The sequence below is a fragment of the Bombus vosnesenskii genome, unplaced genomic scaffold (assembly GCF_011952255.1).
Source record: "Bombus vosnesenskii isolate JDL3184/JDL3185 unplaced genomic scaffold, Bvos_JDL3184-5_v1.1 scf7180000013352, whole genome shotgun sequence".
In the NCBI taxonomy this organism is placed as follows: Eukaryota; Metazoa; Arthropoda; class Insecta; order Hymenoptera; family Apidae; genus Bombus; species Bombus vosnesenskii.
In genome coordinates, this window is record NW_022882988.1 from 3,235,989 (window position 1) to 3,252,644 (window position 16,656).

The window sequence follows — 16,656 nt, forward strand, 5'->3', positions numbered from 1 at the left end:
CTATTTCACTGACTAAAAAAAAAAACGAAAGATTTTGTTATTATATTCGTTTTACAAGATAGCAATGACAAGGAAGAGAGGCAGTCAAAAATTTGGTACCATCAAGATCGATATAGAGAGACTCCTGAAAAAGAGATTCAATTAGGGATGGACAACAACGCGTCGTTCAATAGGATTTACACTACTCCAGATCTTTCTTTAGTAATTAAAGACATTGCAGTAACAGACGCTGGTATTTACTTATGCCATGGTGAGGAAGGACAGGAGATAGAGAATAAATTCAACTATAGAATCGAACGTAATCGAAATCATACCAACTATCTAGATAGAATTAATATTTAGATATAATTAATTGGACAAATTTATTTGATGATAGCAATTTTCAAAGAACATGGAGTCTCGTATAAAGAACAAGGGAACATAACTGATTGGGAGAAATATCGTGAAATATATTTGGCATCAGTTACCACACGATTTGCCGTGAGATCATCATTAATTCTACTATTCTACTCAATATTAAATGCCAAATATTTATCAAATGTTCACACTTTTCGTGTATATATATCGAGCGCGATTTGCATTAGGTTTCACAAATGTCTGAGTTGGCTCAAATTCGAGAGGTTGGAATACTGCTTCAAGTCACTTCAGAATGGACACCGTGGGGTCCATGCGAACGTTGTGTACGTAATCGAGGATATAAGACGAGTGTTGGAAATTGTCAATTAAAACGACAAATAAATGCGGTAAGAAGGACGAATTATGAGACTGGAGACGATGACTTACCACATTATGATTACAGACTATTGCCAACAAGAGCGATTCATCCATAGTTAAGTTTTTTCGAAGATCTCCTTCATTACCCTGCAAGTAAGCAAACTTGTCTTTTATCTAGAAAAGATAAATTTGAAATATAAACAAATATTTATTCATAATATCACGGGTTTAAGAGCAATTTTACTCGAAGAAGAATTTCCTGCTGTTAGTGGTGCGGTGCGTCATTTGCCGATATTTATTTTAAAGGAAACATGCAAAAAATGTCCCCGCGTGAAAAGAGTAAAAGGTCGCAGATTCAAGTACATTAAACGATTCGTACTAGCAGAAGGAGCTTATCTTACGATCGTTTGTCCCGAGTAACTTAATGTTTGAGCGAAATTAGCAAAGTACTGTTTGTAACAAAATTCAAAATTCAAACATCGTAGGTCAACTATGGATGCGCAAGTATCGTGGAAGAAGGATTCGATTACATTGGAAAGGGGTGTCCGACGATCCTTTCGCAAATTGGATCCAGAAGCTCGCGTGATAGTAGACGCTTTTGGAACGCTTTATCTGATAGGTACTTCAAGTAGAGATAAATTACACATCGTACTTTATGGTATTTCACATTTTTCTATCTACATACAATCAGATGTTTCCACTCACGAAGAAGGTAACTACACGTGCTACATCGATAACGTTAACATGATGCAAGTAAAAGTCATTGTTATATCTAAGGCAAGATTAGTAACCCAAGGTAAAATTAAAACTAAATTGTTCAGTCAGTTATAATGCTTATGTAAAACATTGGACGTTTAATTACAACATCTTCTACTTTTTATAGAATTTCTGCGTCATCTGGGATATCTAGGCTTCATATTTCTACTTTGCTCGTTTTGTTACTGTGGTGGTCTGGTTTATACATGTAGACGAAGAGATAAATTCGACACAGTTGTTCCAAAGAAAGATACAATTGAGAAAGAAGAAGAAGAAGAAGAAGAAACACCATTTATATATTAAGGTTCATGATTCACGAATTGACCGATAACAGACGGTTGATAAGAATTGTGCAAGCTGTTTACCGACCGAGTTATTATTCTTCGAACGATTTCTCCTATGGGAGCTTCTTAACAGACGATGACCTTACAGGTAACCAAGTGAAAGGAGGCAGTGGAAGGGACAACTGCATGGGATACGTGTCCGTTTCTCGTAGTCACAGTTTAGTTTCAAAATGGCTGAGTTTGGTCGTTCCTGTTTCCTTATGTCAGTTCATGAGTGAGAAATTCAATTAAAAGTAAACGTATTTGCAAACAAATTCGCGATAGGATGAAGTTAAGGACAGAGGTTTTCGTACTCTCCGCGATTCTTTGTCTGGTTCTGTTTCAAGGCGTAACCGGTGAGTTTCATGCATAACATAGATCGCATCTATACGTACATACATAGTGGACAATGTCATACTTTCACCGCATACCGAAATAGCTCATCCTTTCCTTGAAGTGTGGTGTTTCTTCTTTTTCCTTAATTTAAAACGTATCTATTCATGATCCTCGAAAACGATTCCAAAGAAACGATCTCGTTAGCGTTTGCGGATTGTGTACGAAAGTAAAAGTGTTATTTATAAGTGCTCCATTTTAGGACTTCTGCGAAGATGTGTGAATTGTAGATCAAGAGGAGATCTAGGATCTTGTAAGGATCCTTTCACTATGAACTCGACGGCGATTGAAATGGAAAAAGGTGTCGACACTGTCCCTTGCGCATCTGGTTGGTGCGGCAAAATAATTGAACGACACGGTTTAAATAACGGTAAACATTCGATGGATACACATTTAGATATACATATTGAGAATTTTTTTATAAGAAATATTGTATCGTATAGAATATGGTACCGCCACGCAAAGGCTTTGTTTCCAACGTGGACCTGACGACGGTGAGGAACGATGTGCGTTTACCGTGTGGAACTACAAAAAGGTGTACATGTGCCTTTGTTTCGGGGATCTATGCAATGGAACGACGAAATCAAGCATCTCCAATGGTTTGATTCTGACAACGCTTTCCGTTTTACTACGATGGTTCATTTGAGAATGCTGGAATTGAATCGAATGTATATTATTGTATAAAATGTTCCTTGTATTTGTACATGTCTTGATATCGCCAATTTGCAAGTATAGCCAGTATTGATTTGTTATTAAGCTTAAATGAGCGAGAAATCTGTAAAAATATACTCTAATTTTATTTATAACTTCGTATTTTATGTATTATAATTATAAGAAACCGAGGTATACATGTTTTATATAACAAATTTCTGTGGAAAGTTGTACGGTGATTAGTACAGTGTTTTATTGTAATTAATAACGGTCACGATCATTTGTGTACATTACAATTGCAAGACTGTTGAGTGCGGACTGCGTAAAAAGACAAAATGTAATTATTTTTATGTTGAATAATTTCAAAATAGGAAGCAAAGAAGTTGTTTGTTTCGAATTATACTAAATAAAGATGGGACACACTTTCTGCTTGATACTAAAAAGACCTTATCTTTATCTTTTACCAACATGCGACGTCCGTTAGTCAATTCATAAATAAATAACATTACTGTTAATAAATTCCTCTACATTAAGCTTTTCTAGAGAATGGCGAGGTAGGCCTCAAACTTCTCAATATGTGACCATGAAGGCCGTTTCGCCTCCTTTCTTCTTGGTTTTTCAGCAGTGCTCTTTCATGTGGAATATCATCGTAAAATAACTCGCCCTGGCTATAAAGGTATTTTACAGCGAGCATTGCCTCCTCACCGGTCAATAGATACGGGTCGTGGTATCCTGAAATATCATTCAAACTAAAACGAATGTCTGTCACTTTATTTTTAAAAGCAAACCAATATATCCTTGCATTCTTCTAGTGTATTCTTGCGTGTCAAATGTATTGCTCACCAAGCCCATTGGAAAAGTCAGGTGTCATATGTCTTGATTCTCGCGAACTGTAACCAAGATCATTGATATCCACTGGTGGAATGAAAACGCCTACCGGCCACAGAGATTCTGCATTTTCCGGTTTTATATATGGTGCAACGTTACCTTTATTGTGTAATCGTTGTCCTGTGAGAACATGCATAATTTATTATAGTATACATCATATTATAAATTAATATTAGATCCTAATTAACGAATATATTCACTTCGTTAAATTATTGGATTACGTATTAGACTCTTATACTTATCAGAGTGGAATATCGTACCAAATTCTGTAGGGTTTCCTGTTGTGCTTCTTCTCCCAATAGAGACGTAAGACGTCTGATCTATCGTCCGATCCCCTGACAGATAGAATTAATGTTGTTTTGTGATAATGCGAGATTTTTAACGATATAGTACGTAATTACATTTATGAACTAACCATCTGTCGTAATACCGTGCTCATAAATGTGCGGAGGAGAAATAAATTTCACGTGCACTTTTGAGAGCGGCAAAGCTCTGGTTGCTGCAACAGCAACTAAGAAGACCACCACTTTCATCTGTAATTAAAATTCTCGGATATTCATGCGTTTACCACGAACTTCTCTTGTTAGAATCTGAATTTAAAACATATTTGGAATTAATTCCTTGTTTTTTTTTTTGCCGCAGAGTAGCAAACATCGTGATATGTATATATGTATATATGTATATATATATTTTGAAGGACCTTATTTTACTTTTACCATTAAACTTGTTCTTCCTATAATGATAATATAAAAGTAGGTCAAGGCATTTGTGGCTAATATTTCTACGCTCTACCAACCCGGATGACCGAAAGAACGAAATGTAAATGTTAAACCGCATTTACGAAACGATGACGCCATCGGTGGGTCCTGCTGAGAGTGAAATAGATAGAACTATGATCTCGCAGGTTCTCCGTTGGTTTCTCTGACAAAAATTAATTGTATACTTCGTCACAGTGCTGCCTAATATAGCCAGATAATCTGGTGCTTGTAAACGATAATCACAGCCCGTAGCTAACGTGTTCGAACATATCTTATTACGGATATGTACAAGATAAGGACGTAAGTAGAGTCTCCGTGGTAGTGATTTGTTTGCAGTCTTGTGTCGTATATCATCGTTATTGTGATATATATCATCGAGTAGTGTTAGGCAAACTACTAGACGCGCGGATCGAATGTTACGGGGCCGACTATCATGCGAACCAATGTCCACTGAAATAAACAATTATCCTTGGACACGAATGCTTCATACATCAAACGAGTTTAAAAGAGAATCTGAAAGCGACCATAGGAGCAACATCCTCGACGCGTATCATAATTTGTACGTGTTTATGTGTGTATGTGTTTCTTTATATTCGCGTGCTTGTGTTTATCTGTGTGTGTTTGCAGATGTACGCAATAGATGACTGTGAATTGGTTCGCTCATACATGACTCGTACACAGCGCGTCTTGCAAGGGATTACATAGATATCTATTCACGATTTCGTCACTCTGTTGTACATTCGAATGCGAACGTTCGTAGAAAGTAAACGTCCAAATAGTGTTCATATTTTAAGTGAAACGCTGCTCCATTTCTGCTTTTTATGCCTTATTATAGAAGGACCAATTGATAGGGCTATTTTCTTCTTTCATGAAACGGTTATTCAACGATATTGGCTAACTTGCATATCTATAGCTCTCATCGAGCTTGGTGGTTCGCGAACCAGCGCAACGAACTGTGCCATTGCTTTGGCAAGAGCATCATCAACGAATAATTGAAAATCATGCTGGTATGTAATATTTACTTTCTATTAACGGAATGCTATTGGTTAACAAGATTTATTAAGAAAAATCCAGAAACACGTATATTTTTCCTGTCCTGATGTAATATGTAACTATATCGCGATTGAAACTAGATCGTACATTTTCATTACCTTCACATAGAACGAGTGCACTTGTGCTTGACAAGAGCCTTATTCCGCCAAGATAGTAGCAGTTAAAGACATTCGTGTGTTCGACGATGCGTGTCAAACCACCCTTTCGCCTTCCTTCCCGCTCACCTTCACTCGCCAAGTAGAAGTGGCTCCTATTAATTCTGCGCCCATTGTAAGGCAGCGAAACGAAATGCAATAGCTACGATGGAAAATTTTTCACCGCCGATACAAACACTTGTATGCACTGGATGTAATATTTTTTATAGAAATCCTTAATTGCGAAACACTACATATATGTGCTTCCAATGACTCTCCAAAGAAAGAGATACATTGTAAGAAATAGAAAACGTGAGAGAAAAGAATGAGAAAATGGAAACGAATGCTTTTGTAGAACTGTGATGTACATAGAAAGAATGGTTTATCGCCAAGTATTTGCTTTTAGAAAGTACCTGTTACATACAAACACGTAAAGTATTACACATTAAATAATTGCGATGATTGATCGAGTCACGCGAAAGAAAGTGATTAACATTAATCAAGACGATCTTTATTGTGTATCGATGTTGTGTCAGCCATAGAAAAACATGAATTACCTTAATCAACAATCAGTGTTCCATCAATTAATCCAGTCAAGTGTTATATCCAATTAAATGTAGAAGCAATGAACAATGGAAACCCGGAACCTTCGCTTTATTATATGAAAATATCTACCACTGGTGCATACACCGCTCTCTGGCACGATTTTATTTATACTTTTAATTGCAGTAATCAAGTTTCGTAGAATTTCGCGATAAAATTTCTACACAGGGTCATGTTATAAATATGCATAAAAAACCGACGAAGTATCTGAATAATAAATTGGTAATCGTTGTAACACTCACCATCGACATTGTGAATAACACTTGCAAAATATCGACCACTGACGTTCAGTTTCGTTCCGCTTGTTGAGTTGCTTACACACTGGTGAACACCCGCGTGAAAACGTAATTCCGAAACGATTTGTCTAGTGTCTTCTAAACACGACCAGGAACTGTTCCAGTTTAAATGTCTCGGGAGAATGTCGCGCGTGGTTCCAGCATCCCCCTTCTTGTTACGTACCCCACCTGACCAGAAACCCAGTTGCGAAGGTTCGTAAGGACTCGCACGGGGATACGGTAGAACTTTCATTTCGGTGAACGCGATGCAACCATCCTTTATACGTTTTGAAGGTGCCGCGCGCAAGGATGACCAATGTATGCGCTCCATTGTATGCGCAAGAGTGCGTTCCTTCGGCGCGTTATACGCGGTTGCGTCACTGCTACTACGAAATTCTCAAAAAAAAGAAGAAATTTGATCTTTTAACGGAGGATTGTTGTTACATATAAGAAATATCTGTGAACGTATCAACGTGATTCTTTCGATTGAAATCATAAATTTGCAACTACTTGGAATTTTTATTATATGTAATCGAATGATACACTGGTGTTTATGAAGTTCGAGATCATATCTAAAAAATACGTAAGTTTTTAATACTCTATTACACGTATAATTACACGAATTTGAAATAATTTAGTCTGTTAATAGTCATACGCTTTAGTCAGTGACTTTTAAAATTTCGTTGAAAGAGGTATGATGTTCAGATTTTGTGTTTTAAATAATTAAAGTACTTTCTAAGATTTCATGTTTATATATCAATCTTTTGTCGTATCTAAGTTTTTATAATATTGAGTTAATACGTAAGAATAAGTAATTAGGATTGTTTGAAAACAAAATTATATTCCATCCTCTCATTTGCTAAATTCGCGCTACTTTTGTTTCGATACCATGGCGGTATAGCATACACTATGTAACAATAATAAGTGTAACAGTAATAACTCTATCAGCACAGTGATAAAACTATCTTTATTTGTTTGTTTATATGACTGTTACGTAATTGTAATTATTATGCGATATTTTGACTTACTTTGAATAATCATATTGAAATTTGCGCCAAAGAGACATAACCTTAATACTGTGCACAATTTTTTGTTCAATCAAAACTCTGTTTGGATGTTTATGAGATAGAACATGACATGTTACGAAAGTTCTATCTTCTTATATTAAATGGCGTATGATGAGTTATTTAAAACTTTATAAAATTGTAAATAATGAAGAGTACAAGATAATATAACTGCAAAATATGTGTGAATTTTACATGGTTTAGGTAGGTTAGACTTCTGTATAGATATACTATATTTCACTTTATTAGAAGGGATGTTTGCAATTACAGCAAATTGTAATAAACTTGCTTTATTAGTACATCATTAATATAGCTTTATTAGTATTTAAGAAAGTACAGAAAATGGTTTTCTACCTCAATTTTATGGAAATTTTGTAAAACATAAGATAACGCAAAGTATTCGTATCAGTTTCATTAAATTCAACTAAAATATTGGTCATTAGAATAAAAATCATCATTTTAGAGATACAAAGTTTTATTTCAGGGGTGCAATTGCATGTACATTTTCTTTACAGATATCATTTTAAATCACAGATTGCTATGAAAGTATTGAGGAACACAAAACATTACTTTATTCTACATTAATCATTTTACGAATCTCCAGTTTGCTTAGATCGTTTGGTGTAATTCATTTTAAGATAACAATTACATATCTTTACAAGAGTATCGTAGCAAGTTTTTATAAAATACACTATATATATTATTTTGATACTATCGAATATTATTGTATATCGATCATTTACTTTATTATTTCCAGCTCTAAAATATCAAAACATAGTTGCAACCTATATAACATTAAACATATCCATTGATGTATAACATATACATCATGACTTTCTTGTTCTACTAAAAGGATTATTCAAATTTCTGCTATCGATAAAATATTTTGAACTAATAAGTCTATAATTAGAAAGCTAATTATCTATTTTAGATCTCTGCAGATTGCAAATATAATTTCTATTTTAAAAAGATATGCGCCATTGTATAAATAAAATTATGTGTTATTATTAAGTTGTGTCAAAAGTTTCTTTCGTTTTATAAGGAAATACTAGATCCACAATATTTTTTGTTTTATATTATTTTATTGAATTATGTATGATCCATTTTGTTCTATTTGAATAAAATCCAGATTCAATAAAACAAAATGGATCATACATATTGGAACAAAATCCAGATTCAATAAAACAAAAAATATCGTACATCTAGTATTTCCTTATAAAATGAAAGAGACTTTTGGAACAACCTAATACTAACAAGAATTTCATTTTGTTTTATTGAATTTGGATCTTGTTCCAATAGAACAAAATGGATCATACATAATTCAATGAAATAATATAAAACAAAAGATATTGCGCATCTATTATTTCCTTCTAAAACGAAAGAAACTTTTGGGACAACCTAATATATAATCTTCCTACGCAATACAATTATTGATCAGCGTTAAAATACTGACTAGGTCTTCTGCTTATACGTATTCATTACAATTACATTGAAAGTACAATGCACATATATCTAAAACACTTTAAATTCTGCTGCCTCATACGATTAAATATAATTAAAAACTTACAAAAAAAGTTATATATCTATCTAGTGACTGTAAGTAATCGTCAGTCGATATGTACAACAGGCAGCGTTTTATTTTTTTGTTTATTTCGTCTAATTGAGACTGTACGATCATTAGATCATAATAAATTACACTATGATGGATCACTTTGCTCGATCCAGTTACATTAGAATCAGTGTCATTGTACTTTTTTTTCCTATTCGTGTACCTATTTCAAGAACAGTGACGTATTTCTTTAATCTATTATGTTCAGCGTATAATAACTAATTAACGCGAGTAACGTACCATTAAGAACGTCTCTTAATGGAGGGAAACAATCCTGCTGTTTTATCCGTTTCAGATCAATCAGATCGTCCCGTAATAACGTATTGTACCCGTTTTCACGAAACGCTCACTCTCTTAATTAATCTTCGTCTCCTACTGTCTCGTTCATTCGTACACCATTACATCGACGTGATTACGCCGTGTAAATTATATGACATCTTCTAAGAAAAATTTGACACGCAATAAAAATTGCTTGTCAATCTTGTTACTTTAACCAGTCTTTTATTTTCCGTACTCTTGATGTATACTTATGAGGAACCAAAATGCTATCGCTAAGAATACTGTTCCCGAGAGATCGCCCAATGCCGTCAAATATGGAATAGCGGAATTGTCCGGATCGATTTTGTGTTGCCACATAGCGTGAATAATGATATGCGCCACGTAGAGCAACAGCATAACCTGCGAAACAAAAATCGTGAATTTTTTTCCCGTGATACAAACCTTTCACTTTTTCATTAGTACACTCGAATCAACGGGCATTATATACTTACTTGAAGAACGGCCATGACGATGTAAGAAATCACAAAGCATATATGTAACGTGGACGTTCCCTTTGTGATATAATCGGCGACAAAAATAAAAATTATTTCACCGAAAATCGCCATGCAAATGAGTATTCTGGCTGTTTTCGCGTACAGCGCTAAAGAACAAGAAAGTGAAGATTATTATGTAATCGTCGAGCTGCGAAAAAGCATGTAACAGCGTAAAATTAGTTATTGTTGCATCACTTACAGCCTCTAAAGAGCGCTTTCCACGGACTGATGAAAATTTTCGAGTGTGGCGGTAAAATTCCCATAATCGTTGTCTGGTGCAATGTAGTTGAGATTCGAGATGCTTGCACAGAGACTAAATTACCACCAATTCCGTTTATGATCGGTTGAAAGATCACGAATCCATCGAACGAGTCAACAACTTGATCAAGAATCAAACCGCCAAATCTAAATTAGAACGTAAAATTGAAACAGTAGAACGACAGAATCGTGCAACGATGTATCGTGTGATTTATTCTTAAGACTAGTCAAAATTTATTTTTAAGATTAGTCAAAATTTATTAACGGCGATTGAAAGTGATACGAACCCACTGATAAACAAGGCCGATAAAACAGGAAGCCATCCAGATGTTAAAACATTTCTAGTATAGTTATTCTTAAGAACCACATAGATCCAGAATGGTAAAATTAAAAAGTAACAGCCAAGTATAACGTATAAGATCCATGGTTCTGGCGTCATTCTGTCGAACAATCCTGATGCTATCGTCGATAGAACGCTAATTGATATGACGTCTCCAAAGGAGGCAGCCAAAGGCGTAGCTAAATTGTCGGGGTTCATTTTGCATCGATATGAAATCATGATAACGGCGATCATTACAAAATCTATAAGAAAAGAAACATTAATGCAAACATTGAAACAGTCAAGTAATATGTTAAGTAATATGTTAACTTGCATTTTTTACGGTATAGCATAGTAACGTAACGTAATGAATCAACAAATTACGTTTGCAAACTTGAGATATATACCATAAATGGGAATTTGATTTGCGATCAATTATAATAATCTTACCTAGAATAAAGCAAGTGCTCGTGGCAGTGCAGACGCTAGCTGTGGCTAATAATAGGCAATTGTTCCATTTGAAAATGTACTCGCTGCCTTCCATTATAGCGTCGACTGTGATCGCGAAGATCGATACCAAAACAGCCGCGACGATCGCCTGTATCTGTACCAATGCGATATTACCAACAATTATTTTCACGATTTCTCGAAACTCGTGCATGTTACCCAAATTGGCTTGCGTGGATATTCGTGAGGCTAAGCACATATCAAGATTGCCTTTCAAGCCCAATAGCGAAGGGATTAAAATGAATAATTGAGAAATGGTGCAGAATACTGGCCAGTCCTAAAACAGAGACGACATTTAATTAAAGAGGATTACGTTCCTCGGGATATTCTTACAAATGGAACGCAACCAAGAATGTAAATTACGTTTCAAGAATTTCTACATTAGTAAATGCCGATAAAATCTTACATAGCGAATGTTTGTACCAAAGGGGTTGGGTTGAGATTACTAGAGAGTAGGGGGTTAAGACGAGGTGGAAAAGGGTGGGATCAGAGGAAGGTATTTATGTAAAAGATTCTTGAGATTACGACCCTGTTGCCCTTGGGCCATCGTATTTCATATGTACGACAGATAAAATGCAAAGGTGTGACAAATAAGAAAGGAGTGCTACCACGTGTTTTAACATTATCTTCAGATAAATAAAACTAAAGTGTATGATCGATAAAAAAAAAACTCGCGTTCGGAAAAATACGTGATTTATTCCGTTATTACGATTACTACGATCGAACTTAGATTCGTTATCTGTACGAGATAATCGAATTTGAGACGACGACCTGCTTTTAGCATTTATTAATGTTAGAGGAAACGTACCTTGACTTGGTTAAGCACCAGGCCCGCGCCGATCGTACCTATCCCGGCGATGAAAAAGGGAACAGCGACTTGGAAGGTGGTCTGATACCATTTCTCGTTTCTGAATGGTCTGTTACCAAAGCTGCCCGTGTCATTACGGAAGTCAGGATCAGGATCTGAATTTGCGACGGAAGAGATGGTCACTACGGAACTTCCACTTGAAATTGTTCCACCACCGAGATTGGACAGTGACATGTCCGTTTTGTTCTTTTGGCCGTTAGGATTTTTCAGACCCGCTATCGAGAAATCAATATATCTCACACTGAACCGTACGACGTTTCAAAGACATTTAACCATTCGTTGAAATGTTATCGCGAATTACTGAATGATGCACATGTATAGCTTTAGTCACAGCGCAGTTCCGATATTTTACATTTGTTACGAATTCTTAAAAGTTTATTCATATAAAATCACGGTGTCGTCAATGGTACGTAGATCGCGAAATGCGTCGTTACTACTTCCACGCTCTCACGAAACTCATCTTTTTATTTCGTGCGAGCAGACAAGAAATAACGAATAAGGTTATCACGGTAGAACGATTGCTGTTACTTATAAATCATTTTACGACACCGATACAACATATCCTTTATTGCATTGTGCTCCCGTAGGCAATACGATACGGTAAATACTTTGATCGACTAAGCGATTGTTTAATCAATACGATTGCGGCTAATTAACATAACGGATTTTCATTAATATCAATCTAAAGAATATGTCCGCGCAAAGTTACGTTTCAATCTTTATGTTCGCCCGATTCTCCGACATGTCCGTTTTGCCGCTTGTTCAATGGAATCGCACGCGAAACAAATGAACTTTTGCGTTATCATCGTCGGCAGTAACATTCGTAATGCGTTCTATCGTACAGCGCGTCAATTTCTCATTAGAAGGTACAAATGTCTATAAAATTTGTACGGCTCGTGACCTTTTGAACGTAATATTTTAAGCATTCGAACGTACAATAACAGATATAACTGTTAAATTGTCATTGATTTTCTTTTTGCATTTTCTTTATGTCAATACTGTAAGTATCACAGTAAGTATATAAATTCTTACCTGCCACTTTCTTCACGATATCAGGTTCTGCCTTAATGTCGGTCGATGTGTTTAGTTTGTTGTCGATAGCTTTTTCCATACTATCGAAATCTAACGCATAGTTATCCTTGCCGTTTGACATGTTGTCTCGTTCTATGGTAATCGCGTGATCCTTAACTTCCCTATCATTAGGTTTGTTTACTAGATGCTCATTACGATCCGTGCAATCGTTTAACTTTATAACAGTCACGTTTGACAGTGCCGGTTCAGTCGGCGAGTCCGGAAAACCGACCATATCTGGAATATATTTGATGATTCGATAAAAGACAACGCTTAAAGGAGTCGCATCGAATTCATTTTGACACGTACCGAGTTCGGCGTTGACGGACAATTTTGTAGTATCCTCCACGATATTGGCAAAGTGCAGGATCGACTTGTGATACTTTCACGTCAGATCTGCCTATTTCGGTCAGTCTTGATCTTTAAAGTTGAAAAATAAATATGATTTATTATTCACACGTCGAATAGAACGTCGAATTTAGAATCCGTCTAAAAACGGATAACCAAAGAAATTAATTAATTTTTCATCGTGTTGCGGAATTGACGCATTAAAGCTTATCGATCTCACCGTTAATCGTAAATTTCATTAAGCATTAAGATACTATATGACCGATATTGATCAAAGTGTCGTTCGTTAACTGATAATATACGAAGATATTCATGAACTGATAGTTACGTCTTGCTACTCTCTTAAGTCGTTGCTCTTGGTCTAGACGTTTTGATAGCATATGAAATTTAATATACGAGATCAGCATAGTATCATTAACGACACGAGGAACTTAGTTCTTGTATTACTATTAATCTAAGTCCACGTGTCGTCGGATTTAAATTACATGCGTGCAAAAATGCTGAAAACAGCCGTTTACAGTATTTCTCTAGAATCTATGTAGAGGGCACCCTTTTTTGTGAAACCTTGCAACCATGTATTGCTAGAGGTAGTGAAAATTAACGAAAGATTTATGTTTACAGGAGCATATCTCATACCAATTACATGTAATCAGGACGCTATGCCGTATACACGATACTATCGATATCTCGATAAAACTGTCCAAATCTTATTTTTAGAAACGATAATTTATCATTAAAGATGCATATAGATACTTGGCACAATACACATTTTTTAAATTACAATTGAAAACATTGTGGTTTACGTCGCTATCAGTTCATGCTAAATTACTGGTTTTTTTTTTTTTATGTTCGACGCGTGTAATGTTGTGCTACCGTGCTGATTATTCGCTATCATGGAAACTAAACGGTATTGCTAACAGAAAGATAGGAGAAAGATAGAGAATATGTATCGAGGCTTGACAGAATGAAACAAACAAGAAAAAAAGGAAAAGAACGAATAAACTCTTATCTTGACTTAATACTTACGTAGTAACGATGTATTGAGGAATTTGCGCCAGCGTGTCCACGTTTCCTTGAAAAGTGTTTATTGTTCTTTGATACTTGATTAACCTTGCCACTTCTGATTGTTCACTGCTCGATCTTGTTGTTGAACTCGCGTGTGATTTTGTACGGGACTCTTCTCGATCCGTGCTACGTGAGCCGAAATAAAAAGTTGGCTTCGTCGTGTCACGATGGCACACTGTGATCGATGTTCGATCCAGCGTTCTGAGAATTGTACAAGGAAAGGTGCACAGAGGTAGAGATCCCGGGGAAAAACAAAATGACGGAATGGGCTTCGCACGGTAAATGCACCACCGACTCCAGAACTCAACTGTTTCGCTCAAGCGGTTGTGGCTGACTGATAAAAGAAGCTTTACTTCATTTGTTGGCACTTCGGCCGCTCAAATGCATGGCTGCGAGGTACTGTTGTCCGGACATACCCACGTGCGCCATCTCGACCGACGGTGGTGGGGAAGCTTATTGTAAATAGATCGTAGATCGTAGATCATTTATTGATTCGCTATATCACTTGCGAGAAATTCTTGTTTCATCCATGACTCTCAGTCTGGAATAGCGTCTCCTCTCGCGTTTCTAATGCAGTTTATTCGCATATATATAATATGATCGTACGCGTAACGAATGATATAGATTCGAGAAAAACCTTGAATTTAATTAAATGTAGTGTTCATGTTAGAAGGCAAAAATAATCATAAGAAGCGTAATCGTATTTTTTAATCGCTTCCGAGCTACTGGTCCTTGTAAGATCGAGGTTGTTAACAATTTTATTTGCATTCGTACGTGATCGAGATAAAAGAGCGATTTATCTTAATTATTGCATTCGCGTGCTTTCATTTGTTGTATCTGTTCTTCGATCATCAGTAAAGATCTCTATCGTAATTCTCTTTTTAATTATTTCTTGTCTAAAGTGATTTAATATGCGAAATTGCTCGAGGTGAGTGATTCAATATTGGAAAAAAGGACGTATAATATTAGGAAGTCTCTCTCTCTTTTTTTTTTTTTAGTGGAAGGATAAACGGGCACGAATATCGTACGATTTGTATGAAACGGTCCGAACGTTGAATATCATACTGTTCGAACACCAACGGTCAAAGAAGACATCGGCAGGTACGCAGAAAAATACAAGGAGAGCGCACGACAATAGATCCAAACCATTTGGCTGCTGAAGCGAGCAAAAGTCTCCTGGAAGAAGACTAAAAAGAGAACCCCCACTGACTTTACTAAAGAAATAAAATAGTCAAACTCGAAGATGGTATCCCGCTGGGGGTAGCCATCCACATATTACTTAGAAATTATTTTTTTTTATTTTTATTTATTAAAATTTACAATTAATTCTCGCATTGAGAATGCTTAGAAATTAAGCTAAAAAGATTTACCGAATGCCCAGTTGGAGAAATTGTAAAGTACAGATTAAATAATAGTAGAAAAAAAATACTGTTAGGGATTTGGTCGTCATTGTACACTCTCAATATAAATTGTTAACGTAAATTGTCCATACATGTGGTAGGTACAAATTGTCAATATAATTGTAAAATTTTAAGTAAATTGCACATAAATCGTAAGTATAATTGTCAATATAAATTGTGAATGTGTTAGGATAGGTCAATGTAAACTATCAATATAGACTGTGAATGTAAATCCGTTTATGACTCTAACAGCATATCTGCCTTTCTTTCTTAAATAGTCCGAATACCCTTGGAAAGCCCTAATTTCCTGAAAAACCCAAAATTTCCTAGCTCTCAAGTTGTAAACTTAATGATGCGGATCTTGTTAAGAGCCTAAGAGGTTAAACACCCTACGTACTCAATGGGTCCGCGCTAAAGTAAACATACAGTTTGAATGGGCAATATTAGAGGATATGCGCCCACCAGGATGCACAATTACAAGATTGAGGAATAGATTCCCACCTCTTAAAATCAATGGTAAGATGTTTATTCAGTTGAAACATCAACATGGTAAGAAGGAATCCAACTATAGGGAACAGCAAGTAATTCGAACATTGAAATACTTTAACGCTTCCAATCGAAAACGCTAAGATCCCTTATAAATGCACCCTGGTATGTCACCAACGAAATAATACATCGCGACCTTAAGATACCCACAGTCAAAGAGGAAATAGCAAAATATAGCGACAGATATAGCAAAAGAGTCAGCAAACATCGAAACACCCTAATTACTGGATTACTTGATACG

The 16,656-nt window shown here is 35.8% G+C and overlaps 3 protein-coding genes and 1 long non-coding RNA gene across 7 annotated transcripts in view; 2 read left to right on the plus strand and 2 right to left on the minus strand.

The window, feature by feature from the left end:
• The first annotated feature begins 64 nt into the window (after nt 1-64).
• Nucleotides 65-3,273, plus strand: LOC117236921. Its single transcript, XM_033500336.1, has 7 exons — nt 65-298; nt 377-480; nt 585-815; nt 847-1,130; nt 1,200-1,510; nt 2,389-2,556; nt 2,630-3,273. Exons 1-7 carry the CDS (start codon nt 148-150, stop codon nt 2,830-2,832), a joined length of 1,452 nt encoding a protein of 483 aa, XP_033356227.1. The 5' UTR covers nt 65-147; the 3' UTR covers nt 2,833-3,273.
• On the minus strand, nt 2,965-6,650 carry LOC117236911. 3 transcript variants are annotated; one of them, XM_033500324.1, is made up of 5 exons: nt 6,516-6,650; nt 4,141-4,258; nt 3,986-4,060; nt 3,681-3,845; nt 2,965-3,569 (listed from the first exon to the last, which is right to left on the minus strand). In XM_033500324.1, the coding sequence occupies exons 1-5, from the start codon at nt 6,522-6,524 to the stop codon at nt 3,367-3,369; spliced, it is 570 nt and encodes a 189-aa protein (XP_033356215.1). In that variant the 5' UTR covers nt 6,525-6,650; the 3' UTR covers nt 2,965-3,366. The 3 variants fall into 3 exon arrangements, with proteins under 3 accessions (XP_033356215.1, XP_033356217.1, XP_033356218.1); XM_033500326.1 differs by lacking the exon at nt 6,516-6,650 and adding an exon at nt 5,635-5,767; XM_033500327.1 differs by lacking the exon at nt 6,516-6,650 and adding an exon at nt 4,669-4,799.
• Nucleotides 4,836-16,656, plus strand: part of LOC117236913 — a 38,869-nt gene continuing 27,048 nt past the window's right edge. The window contains exons 1-3 of the long non-coding RNA XR_004493918.1: nt 4,836-5,042; nt 5,111-5,490; nt 5,645-7,131. This is a non-coding gene — a long non-coding RNA (uncharacterized LOC117236913). The remainder of the gene's footprint in view (nt 5,043-5,110; nt 5,491-5,644; nt 7,132-16,656) is intronic.
• LOC117236908 (solute carrier family 41 member 1-like) lies at nt 9,246-14,839 on the minus strand. 2 transcript variants are annotated; one of them, XM_033500317.1, is made up of 9 exons: nt 14,431-14,839; nt 13,366-13,476; nt 13,018-13,293; nt 11,926-12,200; nt 11,061-11,394; nt 10,579-10,873; nt 10,233-10,438; nt 9,992-10,140; nt 9,723-9,899 (listed from the first exon to the last, which is right to left on the minus strand). In XM_033500317.1, exons 3-9 carry the CDS (start codon nt 13,289-13,291, stop codon nt 9,723-9,725), a joined length of 1,710 nt encoding a protein of 569 aa, XP_033356208.1. In that variant the 5' UTR covers nt 13,292-13,293; nt 13,366-13,476; nt 14,431-14,839. The 2 variants fall into 2 exon arrangements, with proteins under 2 accessions (XP_033356209.1, XP_033356208.1); XM_033500318.1 differs by lacking the exons at nt 13,366-13,476; nt 14,431-14,839 and having other exon boundaries at nt 9,246-9,899; nt 13,018-13,291.

Excerpts from the sequence above, each read along its gene's own strand:
- LOC117236911 (XM_033500324.1), bottom strand. Across the intron at positions 3,846-3,985 it reads AGGAAACCCTACAGAATTTG|GACAACGATTACACAATAAA; the intron begins GTACGATATTCC and ends ATGTTCTCACAG. Across the intron at positions 3,570-3,680 it reads TGACTTTTCCAATGGGCTTG|GATACCACGACCCGTATCTA; the intron begins GTGAGCAATACA and ends ATGATATTTCAG.
- LOC117236908 (XM_033500318.1), bottom strand. The coding sequence starts at position 13,291 with ATGGTCGGTTTTCCGGACTCGCCGACTGAACCGGCACTGTCAAACGTG. Across the intron at positions 10,439-10,578 it reads TCGGCCTTGTTTATCAGTGG|ATTTGGCGGTTTGATTCTTG; the intron begins GTTCGTATCACT and ends GTTCTAATTTAG. Across the intron at positions 10,141-10,232 it reads GAAAGCGCTCTTTAGAGGCT|CGCTGTACGCGAAAACAGCC; the intron begins GTAAGTGATGCA and ends CTTGTTCTTTAG.
- LOC117236921 (XM_033500336.1), top strand. The coding sequence starts at position 148 with ATGGACAACAACGCGTCGTTCAATAGGATTTACACTACTCCAGATCTT. Across the intron at positions 1,131-1,199 it reads CTTACGATCGTTTGTCCCGA|GTCAACTATGGATGCGCAAG; the intron begins GTAACTTAATGT and ends CAAACATCGTAG. Across the intron at positions 1,511-2,388 it reads GGCAAGATTAGTAACCCAAG|GACTTCTGCGAAGATGTGTG; the intron begins GTAAAATTAAAA and ends GCTCCATTTTAG.